Raw genomic sequence first — 17,202 nt, forward strand, 5'->3', positions numbered from 1 at the left:
GCAGTTCAGGAAAGGAGGAGGGACATTACTGGATCACACAGCTTGGGTTTGTAGCATCCTTGTAGCTCTTCTCATTTTGCTTTTGCATAAAATGCTATGAAAGAAACCAGAAATCAGCTGAGAAGCAAGAATCGAGATGTGACTTTGTATAGAGGGAGAACATGTGGTGAAAGTAGGGACCCGGAGGGGGAAAAACCTTTCAATTTACAGCCTCTCAGCTGCTCTGTTCTAGCTGAGGAACAAAGGAGGAGGGTGAAAGGAGAAGTTCCCTCTTAAGGTTTTCCATAGGCTGCCTGGAAAACCTTGGAAGGACATCAGCCGCGGTCACATTTCTTCATGAATTGGTCAGTATCTCTCATATCAGCAGCCAGAGACAAACAGTTTCTCATTAGACTTCAGAACATATACACTTATTAAATGCAGTTCATGCAGGAAAACAGATTTATTACTGATAAGGCACAGTAGCAGGCATGTTATTTTGGTGTCTATGATGGCATGTCTATCTTTATCTTGTAAAGGCCTGTGATTGGTCGAAGAGGCAGGCTTAAGAGAGCCCGAGCATTCTGATTGGTCGAAGGACTAACATGTTCTTTATTAAGCGTGCAGACTGTTTGTGAAACACACAGTAAAGAGACAAGACTGACCGTTCACCCTGTGATTATGTATAAGAATCTAATTAACTCCCCTCAAATGCACAGATTACAGGGAATGGCTGCAGATATCTGTGTTTGAATGCCCTTTGACAGGGACAAAGATGAGTAAGGAAGACAAGGATCTGTAGGAGTTTTGACTGTTGACTGTTTCAGTGCATGTAAACAAACAAAATCACATTTACAGTACTGCTCTTGCAATGGAAGCCTACAGAGCAATTCACTGCACCAGGATCGATTTAAAACAAACACTTTGAAAGTACAGCCAAAAGACTTAAACATTAAATGTGTTAGCAAAAAATGAAATCATGAGAATCGCTTGCCTATGCAGAGCTAAGACCCCAGTGTTATACACTGTAATGACAATGAAAAAGGGAAAAATTGTACAGTACGTGCAAGGATACTATCCGAAAAAAGGCAGTGTTTGCATAGAGCAAACGTCATCCAGGAATTGATGCATAATAGATTTTCTTTTTTTTTACAATTCAAATAACACACATTTTGCACAGAAGAACATTTTCAAAGTGCTTAACTTTATTAAACAAAATTGCTAAAATTTGAGATTAACATTTAAACAGAAAATATAGAATAAAAGCTCATTCAAAATATTCATAAATACTGTATAAATAATACTTAAATTACATTGGTTTTAGCTGGTTGCTGTGGTATTTATGGGTATTTGCTGATGGTTAAATTAAAGAGTCCAAGACTGATATTCTGGTCTCATCTAAAATCTGCAAGTGGGTGAGTATATCAGAAAACAGAGTCAGCGTGTCAGCATGTCAGCCGCAGGTGGCCTGTTGTTAGAAAGTGAGAGAGAAAGAGAGAGAAACAGCGAGGGAAAGCAAGAGCACATCTGTGTTCATCTCTTACGAAACGTATCTCTTTCAGTTTCTGGGTACTTGCTTTACTAGGTACAGTATCAGACTGGGGCTGTCTCTCTTTCTCTCTCTCTGTGCCACTCTTGTACCCACATCCTGCCAAGACACCCACTTCTGCCCGGCTGCTGCAGCGAGGGAGAAAACTACATAACGGCAACACAAATACACACACACACACACACACACACACACACTTTCAGGAGAACTATGGGTGAATCTCATGTAAATATGTCCAATTTAAACTTCGCTTAAAAAAAAACAGTAAAAAGATATTATAAATATAAAATGTATTAGGACCATTTAAATGACAATTCTGCCATTATTTACCTGCCTTAATGTATTTCCAACCTGTATGACTTTCCTTTATCTGCACTCATTTTTCTCAAGTCACATTAGTATAAAATCTGCTAAATTATAAGGCAGTAACAAATACCATTATAAATCCAGTCACTTATTTCATTTCTTTTTACATTACAGTAGGAAGAATTCGATTTTTTTTTTTTTGCATGATGATGTTTAGTTGTTATCAAAGTAATATCAAAATGTTATTAAAAAGAAGTTTGACATACATACATCTTTCCATATTGTACAAAAACAGTACCGTTCTAAGTTTGAGAAATATTATTATGCATTATTGTTTTTGAAAGAAGTCTCACCAAGGCTGCATTTAGTGTTTAAAAAAAAAACAGTAAAAGCAGTAATATTGTGAAATATTATTATAACTTAAAATAACACTTTTCTATCTGAATATTATAAAATATTTTAAAAAGTAATTTATTCCTGTGATTGAAGCTGTATTTTCAGCATCATTACTCTGGTCTTCAGTGTCAATGTTGAAAACAATTGCACTGGATTCATTTGAAATAGAAATCTTTTGTAACGTTATGTCTTGACTGTCACTTTTTGATCAATTTGATGCATCCTTGTTAAATAAAAGTATTTGTTTATTTTATAAAACATCTTGCTGACCTCAAAATGTTGAATGGTGGTGTATTTGCAGAATAAAGGTTGCACTGACTATACAGAGCAACACAACAAACTTTTTAACTGTACATGTATGTCAAATTTTATATTCAAAAACAAGTGTCATTCATGCCTTCAAAAGCTGTGCATCTTTGTTTTAAAAGTTTTGTAAATTGCTGTTGATCATTTATCAAAATGGTCATGTCTGGATGGAGGAATTTTATATTTATTACTATTTTATAATCTCAATAAAAGTATCAAATTTGTACATATGACAAAATCACAGAGTTTTCATCACAGAGATCATACAGTATCTTAGTGTGAGGAACAGACCGAAGTAAAATTTTCAGCAAATAGCTAAATAATCATTTGGCTTCAAAATAATTACATACTTTGATTTAAAGAAAGTCATAAGGATTTGGAATGATATGAAAGTGCTAAGAATTTTCGTGTTTTTTTTTTAAAAATGCCCCTTTAACTGCACGAGCAGTTCTTTGTGAATGGAGACAGGCTGCGGTTTAGGAGATTTCTACATTCTCACTCACATCCACCTAGATCTCAAGAGCAGATTCTCCTATTCTCTATTTTAAGCGTCGAACCTCGTTCCTGCCTCCAGCCCCCACATCCACAAACGAACATACACACGGATTCTAACGGTTGTGATGTGGAAGGAAGCTTGAGGTTTGCCAACAGTATCTTAAAAGCTCACACATCCATTTGGTGTCCACAGGGTTTGTACTCGTGTACACACACACACACACACACACACACACACACACACACACATTCAGCCAAGATCATGCAATCAGACAGCTTTTCTCACTGATAGAGCTGCTGCTTTCCAAACATGAATGTATCTAAAATTCCTTTTCCCTCATTTTTGAGTTTCTAATTGATTGGGTGCTTTCAAAGACCGAAGATTCCAGAATGTTTCTTAATTAAATCTCAGATGTTCATAAAGAAATATGAAACCTTTTAGCACTTTCTTATAAGAGTAAGTATATGTGTCTTAACATCCTTTGACCAAAGCACATTCTTTGCAGAGTTTTTGGGGTCAATGAGATTTTTATGAACAAATTGATCAAAAGTGACAGTAAGAAATAATGCTGTTCTCTTGAACATTCTATGCTTTAGAGAATACTGATTAAAAGTATCATGGTTTACACAAAAGTATGAAGCTGCACTACAGTTTTCAACATTATAATAAATGTTTCTAGAACTTCAAATCAGAAATATTAGAATGATTTCTGAATGATTATTCAAAAATATTGAAGACTGGAGTAATGATGCTGAAAATTCAGCTTCACATCACTGGAATAAATAACATTTTAAAATATATTCAAATAAAAAAACTGTTATTTTAAATTGTAATAATATTTCACAATATTACTGTTTATGGTATTTCACATAAATGCACCCTTGGTGAGCAGAAAAACTATCTTTATTTCCACGTTATTATATTATTTATAACAAAAATATTATAGTATGTGTAAAATATTATCTAGAAAATATATGTTTCAATTAGGTTATACGGTTTCTTTACCATCAAAATATACTTCGATACATGCACCTGAAAATAAATAAATCTATATCTGTCAACAGAATAAAATGAAATGATTCATCCTCTTGTTTTCAACCAGTCTTCAGAAAGAATGGAAACTTATCAATGTTGAAAATAAAACAAATATGAGTTTAAAAATGAAATCCAACTGTCATTATATTGACCTACTTTTATTACCATTTATAGTCTTTGAAAACAAAGCCAAATTGTATCTAACATTAAATCTTCATTCACAGGATTCTTCCAGGAGTTTAGGATCATCATGAGCATCATGGCCGAGGTCTGCTGGAGGAATCAATCACAGTAGGGTTGTCTTCAAAACACACCTGGCTCGCCTCCAGCAAGAACCATGTATCTGACCTTCACCCAAACCCTGACCCCGTTCCCCGCCCCCACTCTCTCCCTCACCACCTTCACTCCTCTTCTCACAACTTCAGCAGAGCCCAGAGCTGAGCCAGAACACATAACATCCAGGACCACCTTCAGCTCCGTCACATCGTCCACCAACGAGACCGGCCTGAACTCCACACAGCTGCCCATGGCTTCAGTGGAAGGCACCGGGATGGGGATGGTGCTCGTGCCCTTTGGTATCATCACAGTCATTGGGCTGGCTGTTGTCATGGTACACCCCAAAATGCTCAACACAAGCATGTCAGATCAAATTGATCAAAAGCGCCTGTGAAGACTTTTATAAAAAGATTTAGAACAAATGGATTTATTTGGAACTCATTACAGAATCCTAGAAGAAATTGTGTCACAGTTTCCACGAAATACTCAGCAGCACAACTGTTTTCAACACTGATAATAATAAATGTTTTTGAGCAGCAGATCAGCATTAGAACGATTTCTGATGGATCATGCGACACTGAAGATTAATGCTGAAAATTCAACAGGAATAAATGACATTTTAAAGTATATTCAAATAGAAAACTTATTTGAAATTAAAATAATATTTTACAATATTACGGTTTTCACTGTATTTTTCAGCAGAAAATTTTTATGCAATTTTATTGATACAATCAATATTGTTTTAAAGTTTAATACAAGTATCTATATTTAAAATGACACTTTCTCTTTTCTGACAAAATTATTGAGTCATGTAGTTGAAATTGACTTAAAGTCATGTATATTTTGAGTTACATAGATGATGACAGACATTTATTTGACTAGAATACTAACCTTTTCCACATGTAGTGCTTCAGACTTGATTATCATTGAGTGTTCGTGCTAATACTTGTTTAGTTAGATACCCTGGAATTTCTTGCCAATTTAATTGATTAAAAACGTAATTCATGAAATGTATATAATTCATGCATTTTTCTTCTCCAGTTTATATACATCAAGAAAAAGAAAAGGTGAGCAATTGCACATTCATGTATCACTTCACTACAAAAACTCAAGGTTCTTCAGTGAATATTTAATTCAAGACTGAAATCCTTTTTGGGTCTAAGTGGAAGCCTCTGATGTTTCCCACATAGAAGAGTGTCAGTAATGATGCGGTGATGCTTTTCTTCTACAGGCTGGAGAAACTGAGACACCAGCTGATGCCCATGTATAACTTTGATCCAGCTGAAGAACAGGATGATCTCGAGCAGGAACTCTTGGATCATGGACGAGACGGAAGCCCAGTAGGACCAAACTCCAAAGTAAGAGAACTCCACCACATGAGTCAAAGACAAAGACATACAAACAAACAAAAATGTTGCTGATTCTAAACTAAAATGGTTATTATTTTTTATTTTATATAGATAGATAGATTGATGGATAGATTAATAGATTTTGTGAGACCTGAAGGAGTTTTCTAATTGCTGTAACTTTTATGTGTAATATTTAATTTAGGTCAGTATATTAAAAATAACATGCATTTTGTATGATCCCTCTTATCTTAGTAAATTAAAAAATTTTGTAGATACTGCAAACTGTATAATATATAATTATAATAAAACTGCAATATGGAATTTATTGCAAAACTAAGACAGCATGGTGAGTCTCAGAATTTTTTTTTTACAGGTATGCCATACTTTTTGAATGTTTTTTTCTTAATTTCGATTTCTATCATTCTCATTTCTCTTAAGTTCTGACACCAGGCCATGTGGTTTGTTATTTGTGGTAAAGTATTCTTCACTGTTAACGTGTCAGTTACCACACATCCCTTTAATATCATTTGTAGTCATCAGTAAACTACAGCTGTGAATGAATCCATATTTGAACTCTCCTTAATTTGTGCTTTGGCACTCGGATCCTCATTCGTCTCATTCTCATACTCTCAACATAACAGAATTCATTTTATTTAGCTAATTCATATTTGTGCAATGTTTCATTGTAGAACTAGATTTACATTTGTATTAATTATATTCTATAATGTTCTGGCGTCAATGTCCTGCATTGTTTACTTACTTTCACTCTCTCTTTCTCGCCACAGACACTGACCACAAGTCAGGAAACAACTCAGAAGCCCAGTCGACTGGTTTTCACTGACGTGGCTGATGCCATTAATGCATGACCACACTCTCATGCTGCACAAGAAGAAAGAGGTACAGAAAACTGGACATCAAGTCACCGGGATTCAGGAATATCTGCATTAATATTTGGTATGATATTGGGTTAATTGCTGCTTTTGTAGTTATAAAAGATATGACCCCAAGTGTTAAAGCAATATCTCACTCCAAAATGAAAAATAAGCTGAAACTTGACTCACCCTCAGGCCATCCAAGATTTCCAGTTTGTTTTTTCATGGGAACAGATTTGGAGAAATGTAGCATTGCATCACTTGTACATCAATGGATGTTCTGCAGTGTATGGGTGCCGTCAGAATGAGAGTCCAAACAGCTGATAAAAACATCACAGTAATCCACTCCAGTCCATCAGTTAAGATCTTGTGAAGCCAAAAGCTTCATGTTTGTAAGAAACAAATCCATCAAGGCTTTTTAACTTTAAAAAGTCCATAATTCATGATATTACTTCGTCCAGTGAAAAAGTCCATCTCCTATCCCCACTGACATATTTATTTTGGCTTGTTAATGGTGATTGATCTATGCGAGTTTTTCACTTCAGAAAGCAATATTATGAACAGACGACTCATATTTGAAATTACTTGTGGATAATTGTGATGTTTTTATTATAAGCTGTTTGGACTCTCATTCTCATGGCACCCATTCACTGAAGAGGATCCAGAGGACTGTTCCTTTAAGAACATTGCATTTTTTAAACTATGACAAAGAACATAAACCCAGAATCTCTGAGTGCAAATGACAGAAATTATTGCAACAAATACACAGTGATGAGAATATTTTTTATATTACACATTTTAAGGACACTAAAAAAAAAAAAAGAGAAAAAGTTCTTTACTACTACAGAAGTCAGCTGGATCTGTATTATTTTCATTTCTATTGTAAGACTCACTTAAAACCTCTTGGTTTTTAAAATATGCATAATGTGACGATGTACAAAACAATGATTTTAGAAACACTGAATTAGGCTAACTGTGTTTCCGAATGATTGATAAAAAACCTTTTTATTTTTAAGAAGGGAATCCAAATACAATTTTGAACTCCTTTTGTTTGTAAGAACACTGTTAAACACTGTAGCACAAAAGTGCTGTCACATTGTATGTGAATATGCATAAATGATGATTTTTTTTCCCTGTGTGTGTGCGGCGTGTGTCTGTCTGTCTGTGGTTGAGTAGATGAAATAGCAAATTGTAACAATTCTCTGTGCACCACAAACCAGCAGCGGGTCATTTTAAAGACATTTTTATCTTTTGTGACAATGAAGGACATAATAAAAGGATATTTACACGATGACGTGCAGGTGTGTTCTTGAAAACTAGGGAATCGTTTTGGCTAAATGCAATAAAGACAATAACTGATGGATCATGTAAATGAGTTTCAAACAGGAACTTTATTCACTGACATACAGCTGCATAAAAAGCATTACTGGCCATTGAAGGATATAAAAAAGAGGTAAGGTACCTGAGGCACATCGTCAAATGTTTTAATACGTAAACGACTTCTATAGCTGACACTATACACCCTGATGCGTTTCAACAATGCTCGATTGACTTCAAATCTAAAACTTTATGATTAGAAAAAAAAAATGTTTGTAAAACAAATTGGTATCATTATACCTGTTTTTAAGTGCATCTACTTTATCTGAACTGTAATGTTAACACAACTGTACTGACGATAGGAGAAGTTTTAAACAGTCATGTTGTAAACACCACCCACATATCAGCACAATGACACAATTCATAGCAGTAAAAATTAGATCGAATGATTCAAAAATATCTATATACTAATTATGAAAATATAGAGCCAAAATGTTATCCTGTTCCCGAGCCTGACCATTGACAATACATGCTTTAAAAACAAACGACAAATCATCCATAGTCTAGAACGAACAAACAAAATCATTGAGGTACTGAATTTCACTATCATCGTGTTGTGAATTATAATGATTGCTGTTTTACATCATTAATAAAGTCATTATTCTCATTTGGTGTAAACAGATGCATTTGAATCTATTCTTTCCATTGTAAACATTAAAATAATACAAGAAAAAGAACATTATACATTAAAATCAATCATTTAAAAAGTGGCAACATTTGATTGTGTTGTAAATTACAGGTTTTGGCAATATAATGTTTCCAGAATCCAGAGAAGATTAAATAAACCTAATATAACCCAGGCATCATCCATACACGGTGATACATATTACAGTTTCTTAATGTTATCATCTTTGGATTTCTTTTTGATCCCAACATCTGGAACATTAAATAAATGTATTGAGCCAAACAAGTCTGGCCATCAAATTATGCACAATAAAAGTTTGATTTCAAAGTTGACTTCAATAGTTCACCCAAAAATTTTAATTAGCTAAACATTTAAACACCTTCAAGAGATCCAAGATGTAGATGAGTTTGTTTCTTCATCAGGACAGATTTGAAGAAATTTAACATTGCTTCACTTGCTCACCAATGGATCCTCTGCAGTGAATGGGTGCCGTCTGAAACAGATCTAAACTTATTGTATTTTGATGCAAGAAACAAACAGGATGAACTTTTTCACTGGAGGAAGCGTTATTCTAGATTATGGTCTCATCTTTTTGCCCGAAGCGACATCCTAATGATGGATTTGTTTCTTACAAACATGCAACTTTTCACTTCTCAAGATGATGACTGATGAACTGGAGTGGTGTGGATTACTGTGATGTTTCTATTAGCTGTCTGGACTGTTCTGATGAAGAAACAAACTCATCTACATCTTGGATGACCTGAGGATGTCAGAGATTTCCAAATAAGAGAAAATGGCTGTGTAACTTGAAGACAGGTGTCCAACAAAATGACATGGAAGTATACAGATTTTAGGGTCGCTTTTGATAAATGTAGTCTGATCTTGCCTAGGGCACAAAGCGAGCCCTCAATTGTGGCCACAATTTGAGCACTGACACATGTTCACTTTTACAGTGTTGAGATGGAGAATTACCCCTGATGTAGTGGCAAAGTCAACACTGAGGTAGTTAGTCACTCTCCTGCGATGGAAACAGCTCCTCTGTTGACTTCGCCCCTTGAACCGCAGGATGAGGCTGGGTGGAGACGAAAGAGAACACATGAGGAATGTGTGTGCATGACCTGAGAATCATATCAGTTGGGACAGGAAACCATGAAATGTAAGGAGTTGTGCTGGATTTCCCTTAAACATGCTGAGTCATTTGCCTCGGTGCTAACCTGAGAACTGTATGAGTAACGGGGAGTTTTACACGGTTTCTGAACACATCGCCCGTTTCAGGTCTGCAACTCTCGACAGTCACTAATTCACACGTTTATCAAGTTTAGTTTTTAATAGAATGAGGCGATTCTCATGCAGAACTATTCATTTTGTTCATTATGGGTTGCAAACAACTAATCCATATGATCGATAACGAAAATAATCGACCCGAATAATCGGGTTTCATTATTAAGTCGAGTCACTTTAAATGAGTGAAAAACATTTCTGTGAAAACTGTTGCATTTTTATAAAGTGGTTTTCATTATTAAGCTGAGTCACTTTAAATGAGTGAGAATTTTTTTTTTTTTTTAAGTAATACTTTTATTCAGCAAGGATGCTTTAAATTGATCAACAGTAAGACATTTATAATGTTATAAAATATTCATATTTCAAATAAATGCTGTTCTTTTGAACTTTCTATTCATCAAAGAGTCCTGAGGTTTTTTAAATCACAGTTTCCACAAAAATATGAAGCATCACAATTGGATTCAACATTGATAATAATCATAACAAATCAGCATATTAGAAAGATTTCTGAAAGATCATGTGACACTGAAGACTGGAGTAATGATGCTGAACATTTAGTTTTGATCACAGGAATAAATTACATTTTAAAATATATTACACAAGAAAACAGTTGTTTTAATCATAATACTATTCACAAATATTGCTGATCTTACTGGATGTTAATGAAATAATTGCAGCCTTGGTTTGAATTTAGTTTTCAAATATCCCTGACCCAAACATTTGAATATATTTATTCATTTAAAAATATTTTAAAAACATATTTTGAAACTGGAAATGATAAAAGTGTATACTGGACTTATTAAATGTTGTATGTGTTTAGTTTTTACCTGCTGTTCTTCCTGATGAACGGCCTTCTGAGGCTATAAATTAAAGAGAGAGAAAAATAAGACATTTTTTTTTACCTTTGAAAAGTGCTATGATCCAGTAAGATCTTGCCACTTGTTTTGATTTCACTCTCTCCAGCTCAACACAAAAACAGCAAAGCAAGAAAAATGAAGACTTCGTTTTGGCCTAATATGCACTTAACATTAAAGCCATGAATATCCAAACAAGTACATAGAGTAATGTTTGAATCCATATTTAAAAGGGTAATAAAACATAAAAAGGGATTTTGTTTACTCATTTGAAAGAGTAAAGAACAATGAAGACATAATGTACTAGAGTAGACAAATTACAAATCATAAGCTGTAGGAACCACTCATTTATTACAATTTCCCAGTCATATATTTTTAATACATTTAAATGTATTTTTATTGCATGTAATTTCTTTTATATTTGAGTTCATCAGATGCTCATTTAACCATGCAGCAGAGATTATAGGAAAGAGTGTGTGATTCTCACCCATTTTCTTGGTCTACCTCGAGGTCTCCGTTCTCTAGGTGGCTCTACCTACATCCAACAAGGGATGAAGGAATGAGAGAGCTTGTTATATATCCATATAACAAGAATCATTCAACTTAAGTTTAAGTGCTCTCCAGTAAGTTCTCTTACTTTGGCTGTGACCCGCTGGCCTTTATTCTTACTGCCTCTCGGCCTTCCTCTCGGCCTCCTGGGAGCAGAGGTTTCCACAGGCTCCTGAGGGATTCAGTTCAATTGGTTTTAATTCATTTATATCAGCTTTTTTAAACCTCACTATCTATCTATCTATCTATCTATCTATCTATCTATCTATCTATCTATCTATCTATCTATCTATCTATCTATCTATCTATCTATCTATCTATCTATCTATCTATCTATCTATCTATCTATCTATCTATCTATCACTGCATCTCTCTGACCTGTGGTTGTTTGCGAGGTCGTCCTCTCCCGCGTTTGGGAGCTGGTACCTCTTCCTCTGGGACCGCTGCCTCCATCTGACCTGTTCCAGTCTCCTCCACATCCATCCTGAGTTCAAACCTCTTCAAACATGCATGGATACACACAACCTCAACGAGATGGATCTGATAAAAGTAAGAGCTTTCCATCAGTGTAAAATCCAACAACATGTGAGGCATAGCATTAAATCAGAAAACAAAGCTCTTTATTTTGTGATAATGACCAGCTGACTGTACATTATCCTTTAAATGATTTTATTATGTGAGAGGAAAGAGAGCGAGGAGTAATACGAAAGACATGAAACCGGTGCAACTACTATATGTAGATTAATTACAGTTTAATCTCAACTATGCATGCATATTTTACTCTACATACTTTTTCCAAATGAACACATGAAAATGGAAACAGTTAAGCTGATTAAAAATCACTGCGGTTTGAGGCGTGGGAGGTTTAAATCAACACAAATCACACCTCAACTTGCATAACGTCTTATACATTTCTTAAATTTGCCCAGAAATCTTTCTCATAATTAACTTCTCATCTTTAACGGTCACTGCATCTCTGACATCATCTCATTCTTACAATGACACAGACATTAGTCATAATTTAAACAGAAACAACCCAGCGTGTGGGAATATGAAATATTAAGTCTCTCTCGCTCTCTATACATCATGAGGCTGTAAAACCAAAGAAAACATAAGAGTAATTTCTAGTGTCTAAATAGTATTCGCTGCAGACTCTTCAGACCTAATGCTGCATGTTCAAATGATAGGTAATTTACTGGCCTTGAACGTACATACACATGAATTTCATCATTATTTAACCCCTGCTGGCAGAGAAGGACCTTCTAGGAGCCTTTTCAATGGCATCTATTCACATGAAACAGAACTTTCCATGTTCCTCCCCTGCATATATAACTAACCACTCTTCGCCATAAACTACGTCTCAGTGGCTTCTAATAAGTAGACTGAATAAGCTTTACATGTGACAACACTATTGTACTATTTGATTAGCATATTCATTTGCAATGGTCTTTAAAAGTCAACATAAGGTACTTCATTCCCATTATGACAGATTACAGAAAACAGGGGTTTTCCAGGTTTATCCAGGCAGCACCCACAAAATAAGTATTCAAATGTACCATAGTACTGCAACATTTTACAAAAAAGTACCATAAAGTATGGCCTTGTCATGTGGTTTATCGTGGTAGTACTATGGTATTCTTGGAAGAACCACAGAGTGCAATTTAATGCGACAGAGTACTACAATATATATCCAGTAGTACAGTATATATCCAAGTACAATGACATGAACACAAATAAATTATAAAATAAAATAAAACCTGGAGGTCTGGAATGGCGGGAAATGATGCGCGAGCTACTCAGTGTGAATTTTAGTGGTCTTTAAGTTCTTTGCCCATATGGTGGGCAATTACAACATATTCAAATACTTTCAGACCTACAGAAAAATGTTGCGGGCGGTCGTCAACTACAGTTTGTAATGAGCACATTTTGTGGTGTCCTGAGGATGTAAACACAGCCCTAGCAACATTTAAACAGACAGAAGCACAATATTGTTAAAGACACTACAACAACAACCTCAGCGGCTAAAGTAAAGCAAATTGTCAGTGATAAACACAACAACAGAACTCAAATAACTAAAAGTAACTTCAAGTACGATGTCATTACCATGTTTTCGTGGACAAGATACCATGGTAGACCAGTTTTGGACATATCACATGATAATTCTTTAGTTATATTTTAAGTCCTATGTAAATACCATGGTATATCAATAAAATAAAATACCTTCTGATACGGTACACATTTCTTGCTAAATGTATTGTAGCGGTGCCATAGTACAGTGATAGTATCAGTATACACCACAGTACTACAAATAGTACTACAAAATTATGTACCATGGTATTTACATGGTATTTTTAAGCATAACAGATTACTATAATGGTTTTGAAATTTATATATATATATATATATATATATTTTTACTATAAAAATTACCAAAAAGAATACTTGTCAAAATGTTTCAGACATGTAACATGCAATATCAAAAACTCACTGACATGAGACCTGCAAAAGATAGTGATTATCTTTAGATTTCTCTTTCAGTACTAATAATAAGACAACTGTAGCATAAACAAAACTGATTTGTTATTAAAAAACAATGCAATCATAAGTTGTAAATACCTCGGGTAGACCACTTTACCTTGCTTACGTTGTCCTCAGCACTTCGCAATCACCTACAACAACATAACTTGATTGACATCATTGCTCGCCCCGCCTCCTTCTACGTCAGATCCTCACGTCAATCATGTACTCTCTGTGCCGAACTGGAGCACTACACCTACTGAAAGAAAAAGAAAAGCATAGAGATAAAATTACAAGATTTTGTAAGAAAAGTTGTCATATTATCTTATATACATCATTTGGAACTCTTTTTGTTATTTGTAAGTTTAAGAGATGAAACAACAGCTCAAATTCAGCAAGAAAAAGGGGGAAAGACAAAGGATGAATGAAGAATTTAGCATTCAATATAAGGAAATTAACAACATATTCACCGCAACCCAATAGTATCCGATCAGTCGGAGGGATGGTGACGTCAGTTTGTCGCGTTTACTTGCAGCGTAGGCGACTATTCTGGGGCGCGTTTCCCAAAAGCAACGATGGTGGCAAATTCTGTCGTTACCAATAAAGTTCAATGGAAATAACGACCATAGTTTACTAACGATGGTTTTGAGAAAGGCAGGCCTGATTGGTTGACTTGGTTGTTTGTACAGTAAGTGGCGTCGCGTATGGAAAGCCGTTTTAGCTTAAAATTATTCCCAGCATTACTGATTTAGCCTAATTGCACTTTAACTAATAACAATTCAATTAGAAGCTCTACAATTCAGTTCTTACTAGTAACAATTATAATTAGAGCGCTATTGGAAGTTAAAATTCCAATAAGAGAGCTCTACAAAATAATATATCAAAATGTCATATACCACACTTGACTTCCATTCATTTTTAATTGCAGAACTCTACAACTTTTTTTTTTACTTGTAAGAATTACATTTAAATAACTCTACAATCGAATTCTTACTAGTAAGATTTCCAATTAGAGAGCTCTCTAATTTACGGTGCCCGTAAGGTGACTTGTTCAGTTTACTTAGTTTTGTTGTCGACACGACATAATAACTCATGGGAACGAGATATTAGTTTGTGGGAACGTCATATTATGTCGTGGCAATGAGATAATTTTGTCAAGATAACGACATCCTTATGTCGTGGCCTTAAGATGCTATGTTGAAGGAACGACATCCATTTCTCATGGCAAGTTTAATGCGTAAACAAACCTGCATGACCATAGCAACCTGAATATTAGAGATGTATTTATTAATATTTTATTTAGAATTAAGATATTATTTTATTATTTATACATAGAAATTTGAACATTATTATATTTGCCATATGCTTTGGCTACCGGGCTGTATTGGATGTGATCGTCAGCATTCAACTGAAGTTTGTCATAAATAAATATGACATAAAGGTTATAATAAAATATAATTAATGCTTCCTACAGTCTTGTAAGTTCATTAACTGATATTCTTTCCACCGTAATATGTGTACATTATTATTATTATTATTAGCCTATTAATATTGGTTATATTTTTTAATTCGTTTATATAATTTTTTTTGCTTCAATTTCTATCTTTTTTACTTAATGTTCAGAATACTTTTGTAAATAATAGCGTACTGTAAATGCTCAACATTTACATACAATTTCATAAATGCATAAAATATAAATGCATAAAATTTCTATGTATAAATAATATAATAATTTCTTAATTCAAAATAAAAAAATAATGAATCCATCTCTAATAATCTAATAATAAAAATGGATGTTGTTCCCTCGACAAAATGATCTTGCGGCCACGACATAATATGACGTTCCCACGCGTACTAATGCAATGTTTACTAGTTACAATTACCATTACAGACCTCTTTAATTCTTACCAGTAAAAATGAAGTTACACAGCTCTATAATTAATCTATTTTTTTAAAATCCTACTGGCCAAAATATCTGGGATTTTCCCCAAATAACCACTATATGGTTTTCCCCAAAATAACCACTGTATGGAATAATCACTATACAAAGAGAACCACTATAAGATATATTTTTGTTGTTGATATGGACTACGTTGACGAGAGTAGTGTTCACTTTGAAGCTTACACTGCGATGTACCTGAGAGAAAACAGAGTTGACCATCTGATTTTCACCAGTAAGAAAAAAGTGTTTTAAAGTTTGAAGTTTTGCAGAACATCAGAGTTATATGTGACATGACAATAAAGCCTGACGTTAGGAAGAACATTTTAAGGAAAATATAATTATATTTTAATAATGTGGTTTAACCTGTGGTCTGTGATGTAAAAAGACCCCAATTGCCCCCCCCCCACACACCAGTTCTCAATTGTTTAGTTACTAGTAAGAATTGTACTAGAGATCTCTCTAACTGTAATTCTTACTAGTAAGAATGTAATTGTAGAGCATATTCATAAAACATGTAACTGTCTGTTCCGATAGCCTTGTGGGAAGTCCATTAATAACGCTGTTGCACCACAGGTATCCTGAGTTAGAGTCCCGGATCATGTTGTGGACCCTTCCAATCGTGCACCCCTCCCCCAAATTAACTTACACTGCCTACTGAAATAAAGGCAAAAATAATTAACAAAAGAAAAGAAAATTGGGACTCAAGCAGCTTGTTCAGTCAAGCAGCTTTAAATGATGAATAGCAGCGCTGAGGCTCAAATGATCTGTTAAGTATTATTATATATTGATTAAAATCATTATAAAATGATTATGCTTTACAGAGAAGAAATATAGGTAGACTTTAAGTTATTTTAAAGGTGAATTCACACTTGCACAGAAAACGTGCATATAAATGTATACTCAGCAATATGCAATATTTAATTATTGGTTGTAAAATACCTGTTTTTGTTAAGCTTTGCAAGATTTACATTATCCACTCACACAATAATGCTGAGGCTGGGTCCTGTACTGTTACCACAAGCATTTACTGCATGATGAAGCCTATTAGACTGCAGTTAGGATGCCAGAATGCAAGTTATGAGGGCAAAAATATCTCTGTATGAGTATTTGTTTTTTATATTTATAACATCTGTCTGTTTTGCATCTAATGAATATAAGATTTTACTTGTAAGAATACAATTGTAGAGCTCTGTAACTGCATTTTTACATTTCAAATTGAATTAGAGATCTCTGCAATTACATTCTTACTAGTAATAATTGATTTAGAGACCTCTATAATCATAATTGTTACTAGTAAGAAATAAATCAGAGAGCTCTCTTATTCAGTTCTTACTAGTAAGAATGCAATTGCAGAGTTCTCTAATTATATTAGAGAGCCTTCTTATTATAATTATATCTAGTGAATAATTGATTTAGAGAGTTCTACTTGGCATTACTAGTAATATTTTAACTGTAGAGCTCTCTAATTTAATTGTTACCAGTAAAAATGCAAT

General features: G+C 34.3%; 2 protein-coding genes across 3 annotated transcripts; one reads left to right on the forward strand and one right to left on the reverse strand.

Annotated features, from left to right (window-relative positions):
* On the forward strand, positions 1-7,855 carry LOC128015993 (uncharacterized protein C3orf18 homolog). The gene is made up of 5 exons (XM_052600279.1): positions 1-344; positions 4,292-4,677; positions 5,385-5,410; positions 5,575-5,701; positions 6,478-7,855. Exons 2-5 carry the CDS (start codon positions 4,405-4,407, stop codon positions 6,556-6,558), a joined length of 507 nt encoding a protein of 168 aa, XP_052456239.1. The 5' UTR covers positions 1-344; positions 4,292-4,404; the 3' UTR covers positions 6,559-7,855.
* A 298-nt stretch (positions 7,856-8,153) lies between these two features.
* LOC128015994 (high mobility group protein HMGI-C) lies at positions 8,154-14,357 on the reverse strand. Of its 2 annotated transcripts, XM_052600282.1 has the most exons (8): positions 14,238-14,357; positions 13,886-14,026; positions 11,629-11,790; positions 11,339-11,422; positions 11,189-11,236; positions 10,675-10,707; positions 9,539-9,638; positions 8,154-9,059 (listed from the first exon to the last, which is right to left on the reverse strand). In XM_052600282.1, exons 3-7 carry the CDS (start codon positions 11,731-11,733, stop codon positions 9,573-9,575), a joined length of 336 nt encoding a protein of 111 aa, XP_052456242.1. In that variant the 5' UTR covers positions 11,734-11,790; positions 13,886-14,026; positions 14,238-14,357; the 3' UTR covers positions 8,154-9,059; positions 9,539-9,572. The 2 variants fall into 2 exon arrangements, with proteins under 2 accessions (XP_052456242.1, XP_052456241.1); XM_052600281.1 differs by having other exon boundaries at positions 8,154-9,638; positions 13,867-14,026; positions 14,238-14,355.
* Between the last annotated feature and the right edge of the window lie 2,845 nt (positions 14,358-17,202).

This window comes from Carassius gibelio, chromosome A6, assembly GCF_023724105.1.
Source record: "Carassius gibelio isolate Cgi1373 ecotype wild population from Czech Republic chromosome A6, carGib1.2-hapl.c, whole genome shotgun sequence".
Lineage (NCBI taxonomy): Eukaryota > Metazoa > Chordata > Actinopteri > Cypriniformes > Cyprinidae > Carassius > Carassius gibelio.